This window comes from Labrus bergylta, chromosome 5 (assembly GCF_963930695.1).
Source record: "Labrus bergylta chromosome 5, fLabBer1.1, whole genome shotgun sequence".
Classification (NCBI taxonomy): Eukaryota; Metazoa; Chordata; class Actinopteri; order Labriformes; family Labridae; genus Labrus; species Labrus bergylta.
The window spans coordinates 17155643-17183632 of NC_089199.1; the positions used below are offsets into that span (position 1 = coordinate 17155643).

General features: G+C 40.9%; 3 protein-coding genes across 9 annotated transcripts; 1 reads left to right on the plus strand and 2 right to left on the minus strand.

Annotated features, from left to right (window-relative positions):
• Positions 1 to 2289: 2289 nt before the first annotated feature.
• On the minus strand, positions 2290 to 6558 carry tada3l (transcriptional adaptor 3 (NGG1 homolog, yeast)-like). Of its 2 annotated transcripts, none has more exons than XM_020633841.3 (9): positions 6508 to 6558; positions 5962 to 6199; positions 5534 to 5781; positions 5148 to 5253; positions 4896 to 5031; positions 4704 to 4807; positions 3264 to 3370; positions 2940 to 3131; positions 2290 to 2832 (listed from the first exon to the last, which is right to left on the minus strand). In XM_020633841.3, exons 2-9 carry the CDS (start codon positions 6169 to 6171, stop codon positions 2640 to 2642), a joined length of 1296 nt encoding a protein of 431 aa, XP_020489497.2. In that variant the 5' UTR covers positions 6172 to 6199; positions 6508 to 6558; the 3' UTR covers positions 2290 to 2639. The 2 variants fall into 2 exon arrangements, with proteins under 2 accessions (XP_020489497.2, XP_020489496.2); XM_020633840.3 differs by lacking the exon at positions 6508 to 6558 and adding an exon at positions 6321 to 6476.
• Positions 6559 to 7032: 474 nt separating this feature from the next.
• On the plus strand, positions 7033 to 9677 carry LOC109983901 (actin-related protein 2/3 complex subunit 4). Its single transcript, XM_020633842.3, has 6 exons — positions 7033 to 7151; positions 7836 to 7954; positions 8313 to 8424; positions 8524 to 8619; positions 8880 to 9050; positions 9149 to 9677. The coding sequence occupies exons 1-6, from the start codon at positions 7149 to 7151 to the stop codon at positions 9152 to 9154; spliced, it is 507 nt and encodes a 168-aa protein (XP_020489498.1). The 5' UTR covers positions 7033 to 7148; the 3' UTR covers positions 9155 to 9677.
• Positions 9678 to 10651: 974 nt separating this feature from the next.
• LOC109983899 (6-phosphofructo-2-kinase/fructose-2,6-bisphosphatase 4) lies at positions 10652 to 27988 on the minus strand. Of its 6 annotated transcripts, XM_020633834.3 has the most exons (15): positions 20702 to 20977; positions 19501 to 19617; positions 19312 to 19408; positions 18032 to 18098; positions 17860 to 17934; positions 17721 to 17777; positions 17503 to 17624; positions 17034 to 17241; positions 16753 to 16899; positions 16559 to 16663; positions 15632 to 15761; positions 14695 to 14757; positions 14522 to 14586; positions 13210 to 13317; positions 10652 to 11531 (listed from the first exon to the last, which is right to left on the minus strand). In XM_020633834.3, the coding sequence occupies exons 1-14, from the start codon at positions 20916 to 20918 to the stop codon at positions 13258 to 13260; spliced, it is 1530 nt and encodes a 509-aa protein (XP_020489490.2). In that variant the 5' UTR covers positions 20919 to 20977; the 3' UTR covers positions 10652 to 11531; positions 13210 to 13257. The 6 variants fall into 6 exon arrangements, with proteins under 6 accessions (XP_020489490.2, XP_020489494.1, XP_020489491.2 ...); XM_020633838.3 differs by lacking the exons at positions 13210 to 13317; positions 20702 to 20977 and adding an exon at positions 24570 to 24786; XM_020633835.3 differs by lacking the exon at positions 13210 to 13317 and having other exon boundaries at positions 20702 to 20979.
• Between the last annotated feature and the right edge of the window lie 2 nt (positions 27989 to 27990).

The following is a 27990-nucleotide window of genomic DNA, read 5'->3' on the forward strand; positions in this document are numbered from 1 at the left end:
CTTAGCTGAATTTCACATGAGGAGAGCACAGAGCGAGTGAGGTGAACAAGTGGAGCCGAGGCTGAAGTTACCGCCTCATAGGTCCATCAAGGAAACACCACCTGGTTTGTTAAAAAGGGAGTCTAGTTAGCTCTTCAAAAACAGCTCAATACGGGATGTGCAAACAGCAGACGGGCATCATTGAGCGTGTATGAGCATTGTATCAACAAAACCCACCTGCCCTTCAGTTAAGGTCTAATGACAACAAATGCAACAAAAGCGTTGTGTGTGTGTGATACGCCCAGCCTCGAGGGGCCGCCACAGCTTTCTATTCAGCCTCTCGTTCACCTGCACAACGATTCAATAGGAGTGCATGTTATTAAAAGCTTTCACACACGTGGGCTGACGGCATGATGAATCTGCGTGGAGGACACCAGACAAGACTGAGGAGGTTTCAATGACGAATATGGGTCTTTGTTGAAGCGCTGCATTTCTGAATACATGTTCTAGCTGTATTATGTAAATCAAGTCATGTTACACAAAGGCTCTTTCTATTGCAGCTAATTTTGTTAAAAAAAAATAAAAATAAAAAAAAACACTGTATGCACAACTGAATTAAATCATACTTCTATACATCTAGCTTGTAAGAATGGCCTACACTCCTGGTTGTTAAGGTTTGTGGTAGTTGCTGTCTTGTATCAGAATATTTAAAAAGTTCTGTTATATCTATTTCTTAAGCAAGGAGATAAATATAAACATTTTTTTTCTTCTCAAGTCAAAGATAAAGTGTCATTGTGGCTCCAGGCATGTATTATAAGTTGGTGTTAGGAGTGTGTCTGACTGACTGTTGTAATGTGAACCGAGCGGCCCCCAGGAACAGCTGCACAGTGTGACACTCACACTCTCCTTAACACTGGGATAAAGATCAGAGGGGGATATCTTCAAATGAAGACAGGACCCAGTATACTGACCATGTTGGGTCAATGTCAAACAAGGGCCCTTTGCTGTGGAAAACCTGCGGGTCAAGTCAGTCTAAAGAAAATGACTGCCACCTAGTGGTTACTCAGTTAAGAGCATGCTTTTCAGTTGGGCATGACATGACACTAAAAATGTTTTCACAGAATTGGAAAATGACCCCCAACTACACAATGTGTTAAATATGAAAATACATACTCAAATGGATTGCTTTAAGACATCAAAAGTTAAAATATATATATATATAACTTTCTGGAAAAATGTATGTTATGAGAAACAAAATAAAAAGGTGTCTGCGCTGTATAGATTTTAAGGCTCCTTTGTGTAGCCTCTTTAAATAAGAAAACTATAAAACTGTATTGTCAGTCTCTATATCTTTCTATTCGACTGTTTGTCTCTCTTTATCCCTCTTCCACAGCCCATCTGGTCAGAACAAATGGTAATTTGGTAAAGAGTCTGTCTGCTTGCGATGTCTGTCTGTTAGAAGAAAGTTTTCTTTGCCAATTGCTCGCTCATTACAGATTGTTTGATCTCCAAACAAGGACACAAACATCTGAAGTGTCATGAGATGCCTTTTTTGTGCTTTGTTGCTATATACATGAAAAATGGTAAATTATGGAATACTGTACAGACTTTTCAATCCAATCATTTTAAAATTCATTAATAAATAGTGGAGGAAGTGGAACCTACAGATAAACCAACCCCACCACCAGCTTCTGAGCAAATGGTCTCCATACTTGTTTCTGTTCTTAGACAAATATTAAGAGGGATCTGAGTCCTTAGTTTAAGATCAATATTTACATCACATAATTTTAAACTGAAATAAAAATGTTTTTATTTTACATGCTTTATTAATCCCTGAGGAAAACTGTAGTTTACACTCTGTTATTGAGAGACATGCTACTAACACATATAGGCCTGAAATACACACTTGCTAAAGCAGGACCCGTGGACATGCATTAATGGAGAGATTTCAGAGTGGGGCTGCTACACACTGATACTCAGGGAACGCAACAGGGCTGTTTGGGGTTTGGTGCCTTGCTCAAGGGCACCTCGGCAGTACTCAGGGAGTGCCCTGGCACCTCTCCAACTAATAGACCAACTTCCATGTTATGGTCTGCACTGGGACATGGACCCATATAAGTATATATTTGGGAGCCATAGTGTTGCTGGTCTTTGTGCATCATATCTAGTGTTTATTTACGACTCAGCAGTAAGTGATGTATGTGTGTTTGCTAACTTTTTCAGGTTCCTCGTGTGATTAAAATCTATAGTATACATTTCAGCATCACCTTTGGATTGTTTGTTTTAAATACACACAAAAAAAACTTTAGATTGAGGGGCACTGATTTATTAACCCATGCGAACTGTTTTCTTCACATTACAATATTAAACATACAAAAGAATATTTAAAAAACAAAGAGAGAAAAAAATCAACAAAAGGAGAAAAATCGGATGCTTTCTCAATACTGCTGATCAAATGAGCATCCGGCTGTACACAACATAAAAACTACTACAGAAACATCTACTCAAATCAAGCTGCTTTAAACTGAATCATACATCCTCATAGATACAGCTGTTCACTGACCATGTAACAGCTGTCACAACTGTCCATATCTGTGTCATTGTGTGCCTTTTTTCAGTGTTTCTTCTGGAAATAAACGAGACAAAAACAGTTTTTCTCCCTATCCATCGAGGAGCTTGAGGATGCTCTCCCTCTCCTTCAGAGCTTTCCAGGCCTGGTCCTTCTCCTTCTTTGTTGGTGTGCGTTTCTTCTGCCTGGCTGCCATGATTCGTCGAAATCCCTCCATGACCTCGTTGTCAGACACCCTGACTCTCTGCCGGAGCTCCTGCTTACGCATCTCCTCTTTGGCCAACCTGTGAGGAAACAGCAGAGAGTCAATGTCAGCAGCTGATCATGCATCAGACTTTATTTAAATTACGCTTCACTTAATATGTAACAGTATTAGTTGATCTGTCCTCACCGGAGCAGCTCCTGTTTACGGGCTCTGTTGTGAGCACTCAGGGCTTTGAGCTCTGCTTGTCTCTTCTGCAGCTCTGCCAGGACCTCATCCTCCGAGTCTCCTCCTGGTCCAGGACGCTCCTCAGAGTCCAGCAGCCCCTGAGCCACAAGCTCCTCCTTGATCCTCGCCTCCAGAGAGCGCGTGTGAGGGACACTTGAAGGGGGAAATAGAAACATAGAAGTGGTATAAGCCATAGAAACCGGACTATGTGGAGAGCTGTTACAGGAACTATTACTTTTAGATGCCTCTCAGATCTCACACATTCAACGTGTTTTTATCAAATACCTAAAAGCTTTTCCCTGGCTTCGAGGAGAAGTACCAGCACCATCATTAGCATCCTTCCCTGCAATGTCGGGGATAGGAGAATCCTCCATGGGGGATATAATATTCTCCTGGAAGAGAACAGATACACATTTGTCAATTAATTGTGATAACATTTTTTAGATTCAGTTCATTTAAATGCTCTAACTCAGTCATCAGACACTTTGCATTATTGGGATTAAAGGTGCACAGATAGATCGGTGGGTGACTGGAATCTGCAGATTTTTTTAGCCTGCACGGCTGAAACCGGTCAGTCCTAACACGTGTAGCCCATTTAGTGCGGATTTCAAGACTCACGCACGAGCCGCTTCATGCCGTACGCACAGCTACACAAACACCGAGGGAGGGCCACACGTAAACCAAGCTGACATGTCGGCAGTGTATACATGAGATGTATTACCTCAGTGTACAAGCACATTATGTAAAAGTTTGACGACCTGTGAGAAGGAAGAATTTGCAGGAAATATTATAGATTTATAGTATTAGGCCCAGCCTACATGATAAAAACTCTTTGCAACTACAAATAGCGTTCACTGAGGCAGTGAGAGACTTTGCTGTTTTTATTATTTGATTTATCAATGAGTTAGAACAAAACATCAGGCTGAAGAGTGATAATAATGGCTGTTTGAATCTTTCTAGAATGTGAATATTAAATGCGGATAATGAAATCCATGTATAATTTTAAAAGATCGTTCAATACCTTTTTGATTGCTTTTACTTTACATATATAAAAACACTTCAATCATGAATAATTGCATATAAATACAAGAGAATACAGGTAACAAAGGGTTGACTCTCAAAATGTTCTAGTGGAGATTAGTCTGAGTGAGAAGGAGAGATAGATGCAGCATGATGCAGTTCTTTGTTCATTATAAAACACTGATTGTAAAGTAATTGTTACTATTCCAAAAAATCTTAAGAACTGCATCATGCTGCATCTATCTCTCCTTCTCACTCAGACTAATCTCCACTAGAACATTTTGAGAGTCAACCCTTTGTTACCTGTATTCTCTTGTATTTATATGCAATTATTCATGATTGAAGTGTTTCTATATATGTAAAGTAAAAGCAATCAAAAAGGTATTAAACGATCTTTTAAAATTATACATGGATTTCATTATCCGCATTTAATATTCACATTTTTTGGAATAGTAACAATTACTTTACAATCAGTGTTTTATAATGAACAATACAGAAATGTCCCACACTTCATTTGGTTTTACTGTCAATTTAAGTGCTATGAAGAAAGAAAATCAGTTTTGGCCAGAAATCGATATCGGCAGGTCAGACCAGGTAAAAAACGGAAATCGGAAATCGGCCAGAGAAATTACGATCGGTGCATCTCAAATTGGAAGTTGTATCATTTGTTACTCTGGACTCCAAGTAAGTCCTCAACATACTAACCTCGACAAGAGCCTGGAGCAGTCGCTGTGTGAGGGGACCAAAGGGACATCCATCTTCTGGGGACTCATGTTGGGACTCTGACTTCTTCAACAAAGAATCCACATCTGAAGCAGTCAACATGGGAAAGATTATAAGAGATGCTAATGCGTTATGTACAGTCTGGCATTCTAATACGCTTCAGTGTTCTCCCACCTTTTGCATCCAGTTCAGACAGCGGCCCCCCCATGAGGCTCTTCTTCTTGTCGTTGGCTCGTGCTCCTTCCCTCTGCTCCTCCAGCAGATCTTCCTGAGCCCACCGCTGAGAGTAGTGTTTACCCAGTGCTGGTATCTACGTTTAACAAGGACAGTACCAAAAGCTCAACACATCTAATAACAACTTACAGAAATATGAAAAAACAGAAATATAGGTGTAACATAACAAGTACATGGAGAACTATGTCGTACTTTGAAATACTCCGCTTCATCATCTGGGGGTTTCAGAAGCTCTTCTAGCAATCGTATCTCTTCATTTGTGATGTCCGCACAATACGGCTCGACCGATGCCCAAAATCTGGAAAAAAGGACAAAATTACAATCCAGAGAAATAAAAAATATCAATGTCATCATTTTAATAATATGCCGAGACTTGGTGCTATCGGGGATTTGGGGCCCTATGAATAAATTGATTTTTAATATTAATAAAGAATTAACTAATGTTCTGATATTTTTCTGGCCCATGTCAGTCATGGGTCCGTAGAAACGTCTTACCTTTTCTCCCCCATAAGGATCCCCTGAAATTGTATTTAACTTCAGTAGCAAAGAAGACGTGACAAAGACTAATTACTGCTGACCTGTTGGGTGCATCATTCTTAGGAGTGCGAGGAATGTCTTGCGGGTCATCTGTAAACTCATATTCTTGAACTTTAGGCTGCAGATTTTTGGATTTGGGTCTGCCAGGACCTGGACCCGGCCCATGACTGCCTTTGCCTTCCAACTTCTGCTTCTTTGGTTTGTGGCGGGAGGAGGAAGCGGGGTCTGGGTCTTTTCCTAGCTTCAGGAAACGCTTGTCTCCCTTCTTGTCCTGCCAGTCTGTGAGGATCTAAGATACATCATAGGAAAAAAAAAAAAAAAAGCAATAGTAACCATCCAGGAAGTTGATGTAAACAGAGGCCTTTTGTTTCACATGGGTTCTAAAGTGGGAGTCAACAAACTTGGGATGAAAACATCATACCACATGGTAAAGAGGAATGTAGGAGGGAGGATCCAAACTCTGTCCTACCTGTCTCTGCTCCTCCAGGGCTCGGAGCCGGCGGCTGGCTGAGGACAGAAGTGTCTCCAGCTCCAGCTGCAGAGTGTCGAGCTCCTCGATGCCGATGCCATCGTCTTCTGAGCGGCCGAGGACAGCAGTGTAGCGGGGACACACCTTCACATGCTCAACCGGCTTGAAGTCATAGTACTTCAGTGGGGGGCAGTCCTTTAACTCGCTCATGATGCTGCTGTGCAGAGATTTGCAATGTCTAATAAAGAAGAGAGGGTAATAAGAAATGATTAGATTTACACACACAGCGGTCTCCAAACGGTGTCTGTTAGTTTGTGTCTCTCATATAAATACAGTATACAGTCTATGAACGCACGCACCGACAACACAAGCTGGGCCCAAACTGCAAAGATGATTTCCACCTTTTTTCTATGTCGCACAAGGTAATTACACGATTTTGTACAAGAAATGTGTAACACTGAGGCGATTCGAAACCCCTAAAGGCGAAAGACATGTACATGTAGACCAAATTTATCTTCTAACATGTTTAGGAGCAACGATATTTACCGTCAGTGAATGGTGTCCATGATGGGAGAAACCATTTCTAATTGATGGGGGTGTGAACCGTAGTCGAACAAACAAGTCATGTTATTGACAAAATGTAAATTTAACATAGAAAACACAAATGATAAATCATTATCAGTTGGGATGAAGCATTACAGATAATCATTTTGTCAATAAAATAGAGAAGTTGTCAAATTATTACCCGCTTTCTAGAATGGTTTCATCGGAACAAACCATTTTGTGCCGAGGTATATTATAAAAAATAACTACAGCTTAACTCGGAATAAGGCTATTACACTGGATCATATTTATGTTACGCTGTCGTTTTCTAGAAGTTTTATTAAAAAATGGGCAACGCAAGATGAAAACAAGTCCTTAACAAACGGCAACTGAATGAGAAAGCTCCTATTCAAATAGGTAGATGGACGCTTCTTAGTGCACGCTTGTTTCAGCTCCCACAAACTCCAACCGGGCGGGGCAAACCGCGCGACACGGCAGAAATGATGCTGTGTGGTGACATCTGCTTTTTCTCGAGCGAAGGGTAAGATAAAACAAGCGCACCCTGTCTGTACTCGGCGATGTAGGATTTACGGAAGAGGAGTCCCAGGCGTGGCAGAGGAACTTCCGTCTTCTACAGCTGAAAAATGGTAAGTCTCTTCGTCTGAATATATCTTTATTTTTCATTATTTAGTCGTTCACCTCCGCTAACCACGGCTACACTCAAGTCAAGATGAGCTCGGTGTTGCTCACAGTCTGGCTTTCTGGTGGGCTGCAGTGAAATTAGAGGACGGGCATCCTTAACACGATTTGCAGAAACTAAAGTGAGCTGAGCTGTCTTGTTTTTTTTTCTCTCGGGCCCCTTTTCCACATTATTGTGTGGTAGATCTTCCAAAGCTCTACTATTATGCGACGAGTAATCTTAGTATATGTGTTTAGGACAGGCACAGTGATTTTTGGTTGGATGAGCTGTAATCTCGGTCCAACCAGCAGACGTTTATCTAAGCAAATCATTCATCTAAATGTAATAAATCATAACTTGCATCTACAGATCGTGTTTTCTTTCTCTTTTTTTTGATTGGAAATGGCTCTATGTGCACGGTATGAATGTGTAACTGAGAGGTAGCCACTGTGTCCCTTCATGCAGCTAATGTTATTTCCTGATCAAACCTGACTTCATTTGCTGCCCCCCCCCCCACAGGTTGAGTCAGCCTAACTGGACTGGGAGGTTCAGTTCGCTCATGGACTCTGATTTAAAAAAAAAACCAAATACACAATTAAGTGTAGTGTGTTAATGTAGTGGGACTCATCCAGAACTTGTTATCTATCCCCAGACAGCGACTCTGCGTCCCTACTTAAACGCTGTGAGGGCGACCCTGCAGGCGGCCCTCTGTCTGGAGAACTTCTCCTCTCAGGTGGTGGAGCGTCACAACAAGCCAGAAGTGGAGGTCAGGTAGGTTTTATGTCGTGTGTTTGGACTCTGCAGCCTCTCCGGTTGTCCCACTGGATTTGCTTCCTTCTGTTTTTGAGCCCTTAAGCTGTTTGCAGATCGTCCTTGGCTGTCAAAACAAGTGTGGACTTGTGCAAACATTTTAGCAGGGAGAAAATTTCTCAAGCAGGCTGCACAGTGTCAGCCACTGACGTGTGTGAACTTGCAGCAGCTATTTGCAGGTGTATTCCTAATCCCTTATCAAGGTTTTGCCTTAAAAATGTAAGCCGGTTCTTTAGACTTTAATATTGACAAAACGCATGCGTCGAAAAGTCATCTGGCCTGATCTCATATTGATGGAAGCATTTTGTTGTGGTTACAGGAGCAGTAAAGAGCTGCTTCTTCAGCCTGTGGTCATCAGCCGCAATGACAAGGAGAAGGTTCTCATTGAGGGATCCATCAACTCGGTCAGAGTCAGCATTGCTGTCAAACAGGTGATTTAAACAGCAGGGTTTGGATTGTTTTGGGCTGTTCATATTTTTCTCTAACAGTCTAATGTGTATTTAAAAAAAAAAAAAACTGTTTCTCTGCAGGCTGATGAGATTGAGAAGATCCTTTGCCACAAGTTTATGCGCTTCATGATGATGAGAGCGGAGAACTTCTTCATTCTGAGGAGGAAACCAGTAGAGGTGAGTCGTGAAAGGCTAATGAGGGTTGTTTACACTGGAAAAGAAAAAACTAGTGACAAAATGGTAATCAATATACAGTGATGTAAATGAGGAAAAGTGTGAACTTTGAAATGCACAGATGGACTAAGACTTGTATAAAAACATTGCATATCATTCTTTCCAATGTACTTTTCATTTTCCCTGACCGCATTAACGCCATGAAGTGATATTTCTGTCACAGCTTTTATTTTCTTACTTCCTCTCTTGCACTGTGATTTCAGGGATATGACATTAGCTTCCTGATTACCAACTTCCACACGGAGCAGATGTACAAACACAAGCTGGTGGACTATGTGATCCACTTCATGGAAGAGATTGACAAAGAGATCAGCGAGATGAAACTTTCCGTTAATGCCAGGGCCCGTATTGTTGCAGAGGAATTCCTGAAAAATGTAAGAAACTTCTCAGCTGTGTGGGTTCAAAGCTGCTTCACTGGCATGTCGGAAAAATCCACTTCGACTTTCTAATTTGACCTTTTTTCTCTCCACAGTTCTGAGGACGGCATTGTCCATGATCCCACACAATCTGGGAAACGGCTCCGAGGGCCAATCAGCCCAGGAGTGGAGGACTAAAGGAGAAAACAGCCAATCAAGAAGATGAGCGGAATATCACCAATCTGAGGATACCATTAGCACCTGTCTCAAGTATTTCCCTGTAATCATGAATATCAGTGACTGTATATAATGAAATATTTACCAGTTTCATTTTCAGCCATTTAGAACAAATCCCCAACAAAGGCGGGTCCTTAAAGTATTAATCATGTTGATAGCCATGAATACAGGGGGCACTGAGATTGTGTTGATGCAAACAGAACGGCCAGGTGTATGTATGTTTCTGTATGTGAGAGTGTGTGATCTGTCACTGTTGTTTCAAAATGTCAAAATGTCTCTGTTCAAACCCCCATTTAAGGGAGTCTGTTTGTGGTCAAATCAAGGACACGGAGCAAGAGCTGTCTGAAAACAAACCACCAAATCCCATGTAGAAAATAACAAAAGATAATAAAACTCTGTTGTTTTATAGCTTTGGTGTTCTCATTTCAATACTGCCGCTCTCTCTGATTCAAGGTGTACGTTTCTGCTGCTGCTGCTTGTTTCTATAAATGGATCTGGTTTGCGTCTCAGGAAGTTGATTTTAGTCAGCACTTACAGTTACGGTGTTATTTCATCTGTGAGAGAGGGGAAGTGGTACCTTGACACTGCAGGCAGTGTGTGACTGCTTTGTTGACCAGTCTTTCTTCACATTTACAACTAAAACCAAATGGTTTAACTTTAGCTTACAGTTCTGTATTGCCTTTAAATGTAACTACACTCCTGAGGTGGTTTCTTTTAGACAAAAAATAGCAACACCAAGAAGCTCCCGTTTGAAGGATTTATTGATAAGTGACGTTTCGAGCCTCAGACTTGAAAGTGTATTTTATGAGAATACACTTTCAAGTCTGAGGACGAGCACGTTGACTCTAAAACGTCACTTTTTAATAAATCCTTCAAACGGGAGCTTCTTGGTGTGAAGATCTTGTTTGCTTCTCCTTACCTTTTTGGTGTTTTTGGACCCAGTGCCCCCTAAGGGATGTGCATGTTGATTTTTTTCATTAAAACTAGTAACACACCTGCTTCTGGGGTACATGTTTACAAAAATACTTTTATTTAACTCTGCCACTGTTACACTTTTAAGCTCAGGTTGAAGTCGAAGAGGAGCTTTGTGGCCACATTTTTAGCCATGGCAATGCCAAGATAGATATTTAAGTCACCTTTGAATGCACACTGCTCAGGATCATCACACTGCTCAGCTTACACCTTAACAGTAATTATGTAAAAGTCACCTTTCCTTCACTTTTTGACACTTAACAGTAAATAATAAGGCAACCGAAAGTTAACTTCAAACTTTTTTTTTCTGATATGTGCAACAATATCGTTTTTCTTTTTTTAGGTGGGGGAGGGGTGAAAACTGTTATGTATGAAATGAGTCTACCCACAGTAAGAGAGATACAGACAGGTTGGTTTATAAAAATATCTTTATTGTAGTTGAGTAGGGAGGTACATTTGATCTTTGAGCTGATATTACATGTTTCTTTTGGCCTCTGGTAAGTTCTTCACTAAAAAGTGTTAACTATGTTTTTTATTATGAACTAAAGGTCTGTTGATAGAATCCTTCGTAGAGACTTTATTTAACCCATAAGTATAAAATGAAAGTGGCTTCACTCCCTTCATGTAAGAACACTTTAATAAGCCAGTTTGTTCAGGTATTCATTATTTAAATAGTCATATTTTAGTATTTCTTTACAAGTAGATATAAATCTCATTGCACATGATAACTTATTAAGACACCTTCACATTGAACAATGATTGCACAACCCAATACCACACCACACATGAAGCAGAAAGTCACATGGTCATTTGATGGCACCACACGGTTAATACACTAAAATATTACTATAAGCTTCAATGCCAGGTTCACTGTTGCACAAATAAAGACACCTCAGTGAAAATAGACACAATGACGCAGGAGTCAGGTGTAAAGAATCCCCTCAGTGCAAGACAACCACCTGACTGATGGAGTGGACCTGCTGAGCTCAGTGAAAACATTGAGCAGCTTTGGGAAAAAAGGCCCTCACACACGTGTTCAGGTTGGGCTCCTTCAAATTTCCTTGAAAAGACAGTCACGAGGAAAAGGTGGTGGAGATGTTTTAGGGGTAGAACAAGGCACATCACCCAGGCAGTCACCACTATGAGCAGGCTGTGCAGACGGGAAAAGTGAATAAACACCAGAGTGCGTCCAAAGAGGGAAGAGAATGGAGGTGGAGCTGCAGCAGGCGGTTAGAGGTGAGCAGGGACGGTCTGCAGGGCGTCTTCAGTGGTACGATGGATGTTCACATTCTGCAGAGGGAAACACATCAGTGTCAGGGGAATTTCATAAATGTGTGCCAACACGTTCACGAAGAGAGGAAACACCAGCTTTTATTTGGATAGGAACCAAATATAAACAAAGGAAAGTGCTACACAATGTTATTTTGTTTTATCCCGTTGTTCTTGCAGTTACTGTTACTCCAACTTGTTAATGCAATGTACATGAAATGGTTCTGGAGACATTTTGCCAAATTGGAGATCATTTTAAATTGAATGAAGATGCAAAAAGCAGACCAACAGTTGACAGATGCTTGTGATTTAAGCACGTTTTTCAGTGTTTTTTATCATCACACCATGAGCTGGTGAACCAAATTATTTGTTTTATTATTTGTAGATTTTTTTGTATTTGTTTTGACTATTTATTTGCTTGTTTTAATGGTAAAGCACTTCTTGCTTTTGAAAAGTGCTATATAAACAAAGGCTTGGTACATTTTTTACATTGCATAACCTCTTTAATGATAACGCCTTTGAGAAAAATTGAAGTATTTCCAGCTGTGAATAACACACATACATTTTGTAGTAACTGTTATTCTAGCCAGAGGGAAATGTGTGTTTGTCACACAGTAAGACTTCTGTTCAGGCTGATGAATGGCAGCACTTTCATTATGCATCCCAGCAGAGTCTTTGCATATGAATGAATGAGCAAACCGCTCCACAGAAGAGTGAGCAGGAAGTACACTGAACACATCTGATCAGTAGATAGTAAGAACAGGAAGGAAATATGCAGACTCTTTTGATCTGCATGAGTAACATGAGTAATGGATGTCCAGCTCAGTGGGCTAGACCTACGTAAGCTGAAGACTGTCCTTCACAGTAAAAGCATATACCCACCCCCCGAGATCTAGACTCCAACATTACAGAGGAAAAGCGTTCATTTCAAACCTGCTAAAATGATGCACAAGAAGAGTTTTAAAGGATACATGAATTGTAAGAGTGTTTATTTAAAACATTAAACAGATTAATCCTTCTCTTGTTTTGGATCAGTGATATAAATACACTGTAAGAGCCTTCACATTGCTCAAGAAAAAAAAACAAAAACAAAAAAAAAAAGTGTGTCTCTACTTCAGAGTCTCCTGGGATTAGTAGACAGTGTTTGACACCTTTAAACCAGAGACCAACTGTACAATTAGACATGCTGAAAAGAAATAAAAAGTTTATTCTGTGTGCAAAATAAAAAATAAGAACAATCTGGTTTTTGTGCATGTTTGTGAAACTGAGATTTTTTTGTGTCCTGACTTCTTCCAACAGAAAAATGAACTGAACAGACACTTGTTAAGATAAAATAGCTAAATCAACTTCACAGACAGATTGGATGAGACAATAAACTACACTTAATCACGGCTCCAACAAAAAAAAAAAACCTAAAAAAAACGGGTGTGGCTGGAGTTTCGTTGCTTCACAGTTTGGATGACACTTCAGTTAGAACAAGAATCTGCTTTTTAAGCAAGCTCCAAAAATTGGAGAACATGTGCGACACGAGATTTGTGCCATATAAGGATTAATAATCAAAATTCTTAACTGGATTCCAGTCAATTATCCCCATTATCACTTCTTAAAAATAGAATTTAAGGACGAACAGAACACAAGAACGACGTAGAGTGAGGAGTGATTCAATGCAGGGATGCTCAGTTTGGTAGAGTGTGCGTACAGAGGGGGAATGGAGGAGGGGGTCGGGGGTGGGGTGAGGGGCACTGCCTCATTGGTGAGCTGGCACAGTTAGCAAAGCCTCCTCTGACATCCGCGACACTTCTACGTTCTGTTTGATAAAACAAAAAGCACAGAGAGGGGGAGGGAATCAAAACACATGGGATATATGATATCAACTGTCAACTGTCAACACACCGGACAAATCGGGAAGAAGGATACTATTAAGAGGATGCTGTTTTGTTCACATGGTTTAATTTGCTGTTGTCAGTCACATGATCTCAACTGAACCATGGCATGCTTACACTTCAAACAGATTATTCTCAGCTTCAAAACATGACATACTTTTAGAACCTGCAGGGGCTGCATGGTTATGAATAATCTTCTCAAGTTCTTAAACTTAACCTGTAAGCTTGAATTATTTGTTCTGGTTAAGGTCCGATTACTTATCTTTACTGTATTTTTGTTAATTTTGAAGTTGGCTCAAACTGAGCATAACATGCCACAGCATGGCTTAGGCCAACGCTTCGTTCACATTGATTCAGGCAGATAGTAAACTGGATATCGTTTAGTGGACAAGAGCACAAGGTGAACCCAGATAGTATTTTTTCCTTTGTTGTTGTCCATCCGAGACTTAATGTACAATCAGATGATAGTACCTGCTTTAAGAGGAGAACTCACGAGTGGTCTGGACAACTAGACTCTAACTTTCGATTCCTGCTGTTCTATCATTGCAGTGTTCCAGTGCCCACAAGAAGTTTGTTCCGTCTTCATGAATCCATGTGAATTTTGGGAGAGCACGATGCTGCAAATGAGTAAGGACAGACTGTGGCTACATGTCTGCTTCATCTTGATTATCTGTAGTCTAATGCAAGTAAACATTTGATCCTTCATTCTCAAAACGCATCACATTACACACCTACAAAAACAGTGTTTCCACAGTCTTTATACTTTCTGCTAAAGGTGACATTCGCATTGAGACACTGGAACATCATTTACTCAGAAAAGCATATTTATTTAAAGGGTGTGTCGTTTAGCCTCGTTTCTTTAATCCTATGGTTACATAGACTCCACACATAATCCATCACAGACACCTGCTCTGAGCAGTTTTTTTTTCTCTTCATAACGGCGATTATGAAGATTATGAAAAGCTCTCATCAGAAAGAATGCGGGTAAAACCTGTACAGAATATGCTGCCACAAATGTTCACTTACAGTTCATCACCAGAGGCTGAAACACAAACCTGTACCATTGTACCTTGCAGTAAGTGGGTCAGTTCGATTGAGTGTATGTTTGCATGTTGTTGTTATACCCACCTCTGGTCTTTCTCGGTGTGTGTTGACAGCCTCCACATTCAGGCAAATGGACTCCACCTTACAGCCTGAGCATTCAAACACAAGTTTGGTTTCATCAGCTGAGTTGGCAAAGAGGTGTTTCACACAACTATTCAGACTACTATCATTATATACAATCAGGAGACCACACCTACCATAGGCCACCGGCGTTAGCTTCAGCACGGTGTGCAGCGGGCACTTTAGGTACGGAAGCTCCTCTGTGGGAAGGCAAACATAGCACAACAACACTTCATGAAACTCACTTTGAAAACTAACACTCCTGAGGTGTTTTATTTGAAAACATTAATTTTCTAGTAGTCAAAGGAGGCATCCATCATCGGGGTTCTGTATCTGGCAACATACCATGTTACATTCTTAAAGCAAGTAACTTATCAAAATACCTAAAACATGAACCTGCAAAGTGAGGCGTCAGATGTGTCCACTAACTAACCACTAATGTGTCAACACCACAGCACACTCATCAGGCTATCAGACACTTGAACAAGCCACTCTTCATAGGCTGTACTACAGAGAGATGGTTTACCATTATGAACGAGAGTTGCTGACTTTTCAATTCATGTGCAAGTTCACTCATCGACAGGGAGAATAATATAGATTTAAAAAAGGTGGAAGATGTTGTTTCTTATTGTCATGGGAAATTAAGAGTTAATATATTGAAATAAACAAAACATGAGAGATAAACTACAAAGAAGTATTTTTATAGAAGGGATCCAAGGAAAACCATGATTATGATCAGGTCAGTGAAACACAAAATGTCTGTAGACAATGTTTCATCCAATACCTTTTTCAAAACAGACATTATCAAATATATAAGTGAAGATTAAGCTACTCTTATTCCTCAGGCTTACAGAAACTCTCACTGAATGTTTCTTTGTGCAGGTCTTAACCATATATGGGAGAACATTATTCCCTCAGTTAACGTGATCTACTTTGTGAGGTAAGTGACCTCCTACATTTCCCACAGTTCTGTTGAATAAGCTCTTAAGAAGTGAATTAAACAGCATGTGTGTTTCGTTGTGTATGCCTGTTAAATTGCCTTATTTAAACATGAGGTTCTGTGACAGGGCTTACCTGCTGTCTTGTCCAGGAAATAAGCCAACAGGCAGCGCATGACGGCCTGGTGACAGATGACCAGCACGTTCTCTTGCCTCTCCAGCTCCATGATCACAGGCTCCAAGCGCTGCACCAAATCCTCATAGGACTGAGTCATAAAAGAAACAAATAAGACAGATGCAGACTGCTGTTTGACTGCGACACAATATACTTGATGTAGAGGCCGGGTAGATTATTTCATCTTAAATCAATCCATTAATGTGAGAGCAACCCTGAGAGAAATCATCTTTATATCTGAAGGTGGCATAAAACAGAGCCAGAGCTGTAACGCTTCTGTTGACTAAAACCTCCATTCAGTACATTTTTCTTTACACACGGTGAATAATCAATCACAGGTAAATACATTCACATTTTAGAAGGTGGAAAAAAAAAAAAATCTATTTACGCCATCTAGACCAACATTAGCTTCACCATATTCCCCAGAGCCAAACATTAACAGCAGCGTCTGCCTGCGGAGCAACTAATGCCCGTATCCATCTTCCTGTGTTAGATTAATGGAGAGGTAATGGGATGGACTTAAAGTGAGAACACACCAGAGGACATTCAGACACACAGTAAACAAACCCACAGCACACACACACACTACAGTGAAGTCTTTACTAACTGGGTTCTGTTTTTTGGCCAAATCCGTCTTTAGAGGCTTGCCGGTACATTTTGAGACTCATTAGCAGAGAGTTATTGGACGTTGGCCATCTGGATAACTCTTAATTGTGTTTTTGGTTACGTCTTTTTCTGTGACAGAGTGCGTTTCCTTCTGATCACAAAAAGAGGACCGACACTAAATTGGAAAAACTCAAATTCTAACAGAAAAAAACCATCGTACGCAACCTCAAAATTGAGAGAGATATCTCACTTCCCCCCCTTTACATAACCATACTGACTGACCTCTCCTTTCGGGTACCGATACCGGTATTTGTCCTGGTCCCTCAGAGCAAACTCCAGAGGATAGTGGTCCTGGATCTCCTCGTACATCAACTCCTCACACACTCCCTAAAATGACATTACACCTAGATTAAGCTTTGCTGACAGCACACATTGTAGAAAACAGTCGCATGAGCAGTCAAACACGTGACACTCACTGCATCGATCTCGTTCAGGACCTTCCACTGTTCATAGGGCACACTGAGAGCCTCGGCCGTCTGGATAGTTCTCTTCATCTGACTGGTCCAAACCTTCAGGTCGCTAATGACCTGTGACTGGATGAAGTTGCTCAGCTTCTTAGCAAACTGCATGGAGAAAAACATGTGGAACATGCAACTCTGTGTGTGGCAAAATGTGACTTTTGTTTTGTTTGGTAAGAGAAAAAAAAAAAAAAGAAGCAGCTCTAAAGATACACCTATCTCTGTTATGAAAAATATACCTTTTTGCCTCCAGGTGTGAGGCCCGAGTCTCCTCCAATTCGACCCTTGACATTGAGCTCACTCTCACCATGGCGACATAGGTAGATGGAGCGTGGCGTGATGTGAATATTCATGAGGTAGTAGACGATCCGGCTCTGGATGTGGTCCAACACCCTGTTGACCAAGTACCTCTGACCCACGTCTACAATTTTAATGTAGGAGAGATCCCTGAGGAGATACACACAGACACATAAATCATTCAGCTCAAAACTGGGAAAAGACCATTTTACAGAATGGCGGCTTTAACGACAAAAGTTGGTGCTGATCAGATTTCTTAACTGACAGATAATTCTACAATCTTGTTTATTAAACTAAGACCAGAATGTGCTTCAAAAAAGGTCAATTTGCTTAACTAATGATTGCTGTTTTTTTTTGTTGTTGATTTTGACTGTTCTTAAAACAACATTTTGGAGCCCAGCTTCACCTCACCTGTCCAAGACTTCATCCAGCGTCTCATAGGAGTTCTCATAACACTTGATCCTCTTCATGAAGTCTTCCACTGCTTCTTCTGTGTTACAGTTGGTGTAGTCGGGGCTCCCCAGCTTCACTTGCTGAACACAGGAAAAAGCAGGCGAGTGTGAGAAATAAAAAAAACGGGAAATAAGCCTCTTAAGATCAAACAAATGAGATAAACTCCAGACACTCACCACTATGTTCTCCTGGATGACGTCTGGGTCTTCACACACAGACTCAACAAAGAACACCTGGGGGAAGAACAAGAGGGAAGGAATCAAGCTTGATGTGAATGTCAACTAATGCACTTCACGCTGTTCTTTGATTTGTTACCTTAAAGCCATTCTGCTCTGCAAATTGGATGATGGTTTCCCTCCTCTCTCTGGTTGTGTTGGTTGCATCAAAAACCTGTTTAGGACGGAACAAATATGGATACGATTCTAAGAGTTGTAATCTGTATGGGTACTCACGACTACATTTAAACCAGGAACAGCTTTTTACCTACCGCAACTTGGCCTCCTTCCTCTGTGAGATACTGTCGCACATCATTCAAGGCGGCTGAAGCACACTGTCTGTTAATATAAAACAGACACCACATTCTTTTTAAATATTATTAAGCTCAAACTGGCACAGTTCCATCACACAAGACCTGGTACACACTAAACGATTTTTAAAATCTTACACGATTTCGAAAATCTGAAAGACCCCACCCACGACAACAATCATGACCAATTAACATTTCAGATCTCAGAGTGTGTGGCGTGCAACGAGACGATCAACTCAGCACACCACACACCGACCCATTCATTCATTCATTCATTCATTCACCGACAACCAGAGTCTCGACTATCACAACATGTAATCTCGCGCTGTCAGACGCCATTCAAGAATATACAAACATGACGGGAAAGCTAAACGTGGCTAGCTGTTAGCTGGTACGTCCATTACGGTAAACATTTTGGTCCAACTCCTTCCCTTGTCAGTTGGACTGTGGTTTGTTTTACAGGACACGTTGTATATAATTCTTGTTGTTGCCACAAATCAACAAATTGGTCCTGAATTCATGACATCCATTTAACTTTATGCTTCACAATTGCTGTTGTCACCATGGTAATGTTTGTTGTGCTTCCTGCTTTAGTCAGCTTGCTTCCCTATTGGCTATTGTTCCGTTCCACGATCGTGAATATTGAACACGTTTAATATTTCTGATTTAAAATCGGGTCTTCCAAGCACATCGGAGAGGTAAAAATCACTCTTAACACACCTCACACCACAGGATAATCTGGCAAGATAATCTTTGGAGCAATAGATAATCGGGCCTTTGCTGACTTTGGTCAGATGGGGGGGAATCGGGTCCAAAATCAGCCCGATTACCTTGTAGTGTGTACCCCTCTCAAGACATTTTCTCACTTCTCAGTAAGCACAGGCTTAAGTGCACAAAATGACATTTCCTCATGTATTGTCTTTCGACCTGGTCACATAACGAGCACGTAAAAACCCATAGGGTCCCTCTTCAATAAGGACTTTGGACAAGAAACCTTTTCATTTCTGCTAGTGCAATAAGATCAGTATGTGTAACATTTTAAACACTGACAGCTACCAAATATCTCCCACATCATTTTGTAAGTACCTGCCTTAGATCTACAGATTAAATGTAGCTATTGTGCTAATTCTGGCGTATTTAAAAACCAGGCACTGTCCAAAGTCAATTAAAAACAAAAAGGTATAGAATGGCTGGTGTGAAGTAACTTGTTTAGGCCGCTGAAGGACAGTTGTCGCTCTTACCGTCTGATCTTTAACCCCTCCTCGTTGTCTGGACGGAAGAACTCAAAGGACTTGTAGATCTTCACAAACTCTCTCCTGTACTGCCCAACATTGAACTCTGTGGAAAAGATGGAGGTAAGAACATTTAGGATCACCTCAAGACAAAATGAAAATGGCTCTGCCTTATCAGACAATCCTAAAAAGTGGTACCTCTGGTGGGCACTCCGATCCAGTTAAGATAGCGGGTCAGCTTCTTGGAGATGTAGGTCTTCCCCCTGGCAGGAAGGCCCACTGTCACAATCAGGGTGGGACAGTTGGTCATGCATACTGCAACGAAAGGCGAGGAAAAATGTAGCTTCAGTCATGAGTTCATCACACACATAAAAGGCACATGAAAGATGTGACTTTCAGTGTGTGATTGCTGTGTGCGTCACTTCACAGAAAAAGTATGGATATTCAAAGTCTTCTTAAATTTCTTTCATAGCCTCAGGTTTGGCTCCATGCCGTTCGAAATCTGCACATACACAATCTTGCATATTACACAATAGGATGATAATATAAAAGTTTCATATTAACACTGCATTGTCCTTATTTTCACATGCAATCCAGTATTGTGGGCAATGAAGAAAACGTCACATTGCACAACCATGACAAAGCTGTCACGCAGAGCAGAGGTCACAGTGGCACCAGGACATGTGTGAGAAACTGTGAAACACCTCACAGACACTAGTTTCAACACTCAGACTCTCAGTGTGATTGCACAGCTTTCCGGGTGAGAGAGCACAATAGTTTTTTTTGGCAGGGTTTAAAAGATTAAGTCTGTAAACTTGTGTATTTATGTAGTTCAGAAAAGTGGAATGACCCCAAAAACCCCTTTCTCAGTCACTCCACAGTGGGGGGGACACTGGTCACAGTGAAGTGACCAATGTACTGTAAACGCAGATCAATTGCAAAAGCTCATCCGCTGTGCAAATCACTCACATGACTGCAGAGACACAATTCCTGTTTACCAACAGCTGGTGATTGACTTGGCAATCAGTAACAATGATATGAACGTCCCAGTACCAGGCCTTTCTCCTCGATGCGAGCTGCCTTCATCTGCATGAGCATTCAGTCAGTCCTTATATAACACAGTGGACCAGATGGCTGCAGCAGGCGAGCACAGCAAGACACCTGAACTCATAACCGTGGCAGCGTTAGCAAGAAGGTTAAAGCAGGTCGTGAAATGATGCTAAATGCAGGTGACAGAGTAGCTTTAATTATTCAGTCCACAACAGAGGGTCTGGCTGCGTGCACGGCAAAAGCGAACAAACAATCTCTTTTAATAAATTAGACACACCTGTTGAAAACTACGAGGTGAATAGCTGTACATAAAGATGCTAACAAGTGTCGCCACGTTTTCATACCGCACCCTTTCTTTGAGAAATGTGTTTTTCAGGAAGGCCATTTTCGCACGGCATCCAGATCTTCTTCAGCGGATTTTGAGTGAGTTCCCGCGGATTTGTCGGTGTTTTGTCCCCCATTCCGTCTTGCGAGGAGGTGGAGGTGGAGGTGGAGGTGGAGGTGGCCGCGGCGGGAACACGGGGCCTTTTCCCGTGATGCTGCTCCGAAGGTGACCGGTGTTTCATCAGCTCAGCTCTGCGAGGATGGAGATAGTCCAGCAGAAAAACCCCCCGGTCTTTCTCCCCTGTGCTGTGGCCACGTGATCCGGTTTGCTCGACCGTAATGACAGCAGTACGGGCGCAGCATATTTCTGCTGAACCGTAAGTAACATAAACTGTGCTGCTGGGTATTTTCGAGCATTACGGCACCAGGATGAGGTTGAGCCAACAAAGATTAAAGTTAAATCGGTTTATTTATGATCAGAGCTTGGCTACTACTGAACTGTAGGGAAACCCCGTTTTGTGATAAACCAGAGGTCTCTTATATCATTTTAAATTATCTCTTTTTTTTAAACTCAAGCTTATTGAAACTTAAGCTGAAAATGTAAACAAATTAAATGTGAAGGTTAATTCAGAAAAAGATGCATGTGTATGTTTTTATGAACTTCAAAGCGGCTATAAACAAATTGTATTATTTTATAAAATGTTTACTCATAATGGCTCAGTAGAGAGAACTCATTTCACCACATTTATACATTTTGTTGCAAATTAATATTGAGTTCAAATTAATTTGCTGCAATTATTTCACACAGCTGTTCCAGTCTTCCGGTTCAGCTCCTTTTTACAGTTCTGCATCTACAGAGGAGTTCACAGCATAACATGAACTCAAAGTTTCTATCCCTTAACTTTCTGGGGCTTGATCTGCTCAATCCATGTAAAAAGCCTTTTCAAAAGGTTACACCTCTTTGAGTGTAAGTTGCAAGTGCATTTTTAAAAGATTAGCTATTGTTTCAGTTTCATTGTACTTACAATATCATCTTTAAAAATGTGGTGTGCAAAAATAATTCTATTAGTAAAAGAATGAGTTATACTCCATCCTTTTATGCAATAGCAGCTGAGAAAAAAGCAACAAATGTTGGATTAAAGGCCTGCAGGATCAACCAGCACAACCTGGTTTTCAACACATGACTAAGAATGTTGCTTGATTCATTATGCCATCTCTCCAGCTCTGCAAGTTAAGGAGGCACAGCATGATCATGTGGGACATATAAATCAATAAGGTTAAAAAAATGATCCTCATGATATGGTGACCACACATAGACCAGCACAGCTTGGCCTCTTTAACCTGAGCAGAAGCATAATCAGCTTGACTGCATCGAACACCTGTGGTTGTACGCTTTCACCATGTGTTTGACATGGCAGAAAGATTGCGTTATGTTTGGCCTTATCCTAGCACAAAGGTTTGCAAAATACATGACCCTTGGTTGAATTTGACTATTTCACAGGACTGCTTGCAAAATGTACTGTTTATCTACAAAACCATTCAGGGTTATTGTCACTTTAAGTACGGCACAGATATTATCATTAATATGACTCAGTCAAGAGGGGAAGGGCTATTCTGGTAGTACAGGAAGAAGTTTTCTCTATTTTGTATGAATTATTTAATATCCCAGATTCTGCTGTTCTTTTCCTATAGCATTTCAATTGGAAAATATGGGCTGATTCTAAATCTGGAAAATGGCTTTTTGCCCTGAAGAAAAACTCTATCTTACTTTGTTATGGAAAGTTAAGGGACAAAGAGACCTTGTTATTTGCTATGTTGGGATAGATAGGAGCGTTTAAAAAAAGGAGATATGCACATCACGTTTTTTTTTTTATGAATCACAATGTTTTGTTTCGTAAACAGACAATAGGCCCTTTTATGTAAGAGATTTGTTAACAGGTCAGAGCAGAGAAACAGGCTATAACAACACATATTAAATGAAGGATTGAGGAATACCATGTATCTCCCTCACCTTTAAGGTCCTGGTGTTTGCAGGCTGGCTCAGTGTACTTGAGTATAAGCAGAGTTAATATTATAACTAACAGCACTTATCCTAGAACTGAAGATATCTCTCGTAAACAAGGCCTATAATGACAAGTCCTACCATCTCTTGGTCACACACACACGTTTTCTATTGATTTCATTACAGGTAACATCAATATTATATATATGCCATTCTTTAATAAACATCACAGAAACTGTGACTTACAGGCACTTAGAGAAGCAACACCTTTTGCATGAGCAGACAGTGTCCATGAGATGGCAGTCTACTCTTGTGTGTTGGCTCAGAAACACTTGGAATGTCATACAACTCAGCTGCCTTGTAACAGATTCTACATTTCCTCTGCAGGATGTCATGCTTAAAAAGGTTTGAATTTTGTGTCTGAATAAATGGGTTTCTAATATTCTGTCCATCTCCAATGAGCACGGTGCCTTTAGTACAACAACAGCCTTAGACATTACTATAAAGATAAAGATTTGATCACACCAACAAAAAGTAGTTATCACGAAGATAGAGAAGATACATTCATGTATCTCTATCTTATTCCCAACAACAAACCTTAAAGTAAAACATTCACCAGGACGTTTTGTCAGATTACCTTTCATTGCACAGGTGTGCCAAACATATTTTCAGAATAAAAAGCTCATCTATTATTGTTTTTTGTCCCTTACGGAGATAGATCTGAAGCACACACATTGAGGCTTTAGATTCAGTCTGTGCTGGTAGATTAACAGGCCTGTGACCTAAATATGGTTGAGATGGAGGTTATAATTAAAAAGTTCTCTCTTCTTTCTCAAATTCCCTGACTGCTAGCAGACTATAATGTCAGGTTCATTAGGTCCACATATAAATGACACACTTACTCATGCTAGGTTGTATTTCCAGCCTTTCCAGCTGGAAAAAAAAAACAAACCCACATTAGGATGCATTTGAAAAACCCATACAAACTGAGCAACATACAAGTTTGTTGGACAGCTTGTATTATTTGTTGGGCTATTTAAAGAAGCTTGTCTAATCTGTTGACATGACATAAACAGCAGCAGACAGTCCTTCATTGAAGCACTGTATGGACTGTGTATGATGGTTTCCACTGAGGTTAAATGAGGTTTCTTGTACACTGTAGCACACCAGGACATGAACAGGAAACAGATCAGTGCTCCTCCTCCAGGCTCTGATTGCAGCTAGCAGACTTTAGCGTGTATATAGTGGCAAAGTCATCCTCAAGTAGGCTACAGTTTGTACAGTACACATAACAATCAGCGGGTAAGCAGTCTGCAGACCCACCGCTTCATATTCAGCTCATGAACCCAGCATTCAGTGTCTTTAAGACTTTCATGTTGGCTACGCATCGCAGCAGCCAAAATAGCCTATAAGCAACAACATAAAAAAAAGAAAAAAAGACCAGAAAACGCCAACCATCCTCTGCAACAGCTTGTCCATCACGATCAATGTGTGGGGAAATCAGCCTAATATAAAAAATAAAGAAACCTCCGCTAAGCTTACGTTTGTGTTTTCTAATTTCTGCATCCAAATAAACATGCCACCGTCCCACCAACAACAGTTTAACAGCAGTGTTAAACTACGATTACAGCGGTGTAAGATGAGACTGGTAACTTCCTCTAAAAACCTAGATAATCGCCTGTAGTTGAAATGTAGGGGAAAGGTCTCGGAGGCAGCGTCAACACAGCGACACAGGCGCAGCACGTCGGCGCTTGTTTACGTCTTGAATGGCTGCTCTTCCAAACACCCTCTCTCTCTCTCTCTCGCTCTCTCTCTCTCTCTGTCCTTCGGATCAACATGCCAAATAGAAAACTGCACAGTCTATTTGAGCGTCAAAAGCGAGCTGTCTTACCCGCTCTGTCCTGGTTCTGCGCAAGCTTTGGTCGGCTGGAGCAGCCTCTCATCATGGGCGTCTGTCTGATGGAGCGCGGAGCAGCCTGGCGATGTGTACGTGCGTCCAACAGCAGCAGCAGCCTGCCGAGCGCTCACACTGATGCACACTGTGTGCACACACCCACTCTGTATGCGTGTGTTTGTGAATGTGCGTGTTCTCTAAGGCTGTCTCCAATACTGGAAAGAGGGAGGTGCAGCCTACCTGCCCCAAACATCCTCCTCCTCCCCTCACAAGCTGATAACATGGACTGAGTCAGGCTATATGGTTTCATATGACTCTGTTTAATTCTGGATCCATTACAGCATATAGTCATGCACCAAAACTACCACAGAAAGTCCTAGAACCATAATAGGCATACACCAAATGTTATAGGCCTTTAAATTAAATGAACATAGAGTTGTATAAAGGATTATTCTGTATTTTTATAGTGCACTTTATAAGCACACATGTACAAGTTGAGTTACAACACATTTACCAGTCAATTCTAAATGTAAAGCTGTAAGGTCAATACAGGAATTTAACAGCAGGAGTATTCCAGGAACAAAATACTTGCTTAACTTGTTTTTCAAACAAACATTATTTCCTTGTCTGTTTTCCTTGTTTGGTTGCTCAACATGTTAATAATATTCCATTTCAACAAACAATAAGCAGAACAGTCTCTATTCTATCTGACTAATGCAAATCTTGAAGAAAATCTAAATCCCACAGAATCCGTACAGACTGCATAATTGTGGACTGTATATGACACATGAACATCACTAGTGCAGCCTATTGTTTGGAGAGAGGATTTTATATGTCAAAGAGTGACTGTCTTTGTGTAATCAAGGTGTGATCATTAAGCTAAAGAAACAAATCCCAGTGAGGGTTTGAGAAACAACACCAGGGCCTATCCAGCACAGTGAGATGAGTCACATACAGATTAAAAGAGTATTGCATAGGTTATTCTTAGTGGTCAAGAAAATACATGTGGACATCTGTCTGAAAGAGGAACTGTTCGATGGCACATACCATTACTGATTATGAAACGGACTGAAATGAAAACTGATGCGCCCTTATGAGCAATAACAGCTAACTGGATCATCAGCAATTGGTTTAAAATTGCAGAACAACAACTCAAAAAAGGGAAAGGTGGATACAGTTCAGTTTAATGTTTTTTTATTATGCATTTAAGAAATGATTTGAGGTCACAGATCTTAGATCATATTCCATTCAAAAACCCTGAGTGTGATATGAAAGAAAGCTCAGACCCTCTCCTAATCTTTCTATGAAAGTGTCAAGTGACCCTTGTTGGCAAACAATGATAGAGACGACACTTATTGTAAAACACAAAGCCCATAAGTGCACAACTGTGAATAAATGAACCAAAAAAATACACACACACACACACACACACACACACACACACACACACACACACACACACACACACACACACACACACACACACACACACACACACACACTCAATGAAGAAATACAGCGTAAAGAGGGACATCAGGGATTTGTTATGATCTACACACCGTGAAGGCCATAAACATAGGAGACAACTAGAACTCACAAAGATTCATTTGAAGGTTAGGTTGCTCTCAGCCGACCTTCAACACATGCCTCCCGAAAGAGCAAAGTTTAGTACTCTCCACCACAACACCACCCCTCCTACACTACCCCTGTACCTCTCACACCTACACCTTAGGCAGCACACCATGCACACCCAATGTATAACATACAGGTCAGACCTGTCACAGTGTTCTTTATCACAGAGCCTATAGCAGGAGAAACACCAATGGAATAGTCCTGTGCAGAATTAAACTGATTTCAGACCTGTTTTTGTTTTTTTGTGCTCTGAGGTATAAGTTGGTCTGACCATATGTAGAGCTTCCATTCCCTGTACCATTTTAAAATGTTATTTTTTACAAATATGTAAATAACCAATAAAGGCGCCTTTAATTACCCTGGAATATCCAATATTTGCATCTCATTCTTCTCCAAACACCATGAGGCTTATTTAGAGACCACTTTGTTTTGACCTATATAGTCAGGCTGTCATTAATAATGAACATTTAACTTCAGGATAACGACTGCACAGGTTGGGACTTGCACTGAAGCTTCCCAGGCAAGAGAGGGACAGTTCAGATATCTTACAAGAATTACAAATAAACAAGTATTTCAGACACATCCCTGTGTCTCATGAGAATAGTGCGGAAACAACTGACCTATTTTTGACCCGTTCATCTGAATCTTGATCTTCTGCTGTTGGCTGCTGCTGTATTGAGATGTTCTCTTGGTGTCAGTGTGAAGGACTGTGGAGCTTGTCAACCTCCCGAGAGGGCAGGATCAGTGACTTAAAAAAAATAAATAACACAAGCAGGAAGTGTAAAAGCAAGGTTATGTCAACATCTTGTTTGTGTTGACAGATCCATGTTGTAATCATGACTACACTCGTCCGCTTAATGGCTGACTAACAAAGGAAAAATACATACTGCTTCCTCATGAGAAAATATGTAATTTGCAACATACTGTAAAATTCCACTCTCAAAGAAATACTCTGTGTACATCTCTATAGTCTTATCCTGAGAGCTTGTATCTGTAGCAGCAAACAACAGCTGAGAGGACAAGCTTTTTATTTGGGCCACATCTTATCATGGCTGACATCCCATATTGACAGCAGGGAATCCATGGAGTTTGTATGATTAGCTTCCCCTAACCTTTTCCCTAAATACTGCAGGGGACCATGTGATCAAAGTGGGGGAAAGGTACTAACATATAATCTAAGCATAATAATGTTGACCTTTTCCAGTCGAACACTAAGTCATATGGCTGCGTCCCAAATAACTACAGCTGCTATTTAAAGCCGCCCCACAAAGCATGCAAGGCACAGTCCCAAAAACAATGGTAACGTTACAGCCATGTTTCCACCAAGCGGTCCGGTTTGGTTCAGTACAGCTTGGTTCAGTTCGGTACGGTAAACCCTGATCTTGCTTGCATCGCCGCAGCCAACCGTACCCTTATCTGGTAAGCGGAGTGTAAGCCAGATGGAGACATCATAGCAGCCCAACACAGTGTAGCCCGCTATTAATTAAGTTCAATGAAGAAGAAGAACAGTAAACAAAAGGGATCCTTTAGGTACCCTTGGCACCCCAACAGAAGGGTACCAAAAAAGTAGGCTGGTACTGATCCCTTATTTTGCTACCATTCCCAACTTTTGACCGTGTTGTTTTGCTCATCCTTCAATGTGAAGTGAAACCGCAGCCCGAATTTATAGGAAGCCCCGTAAACACACACAGGCTAACACACATTATACACACACACACACACACACACACACACACACACACACACACACACACACACACACACACACACACACACACACACACAC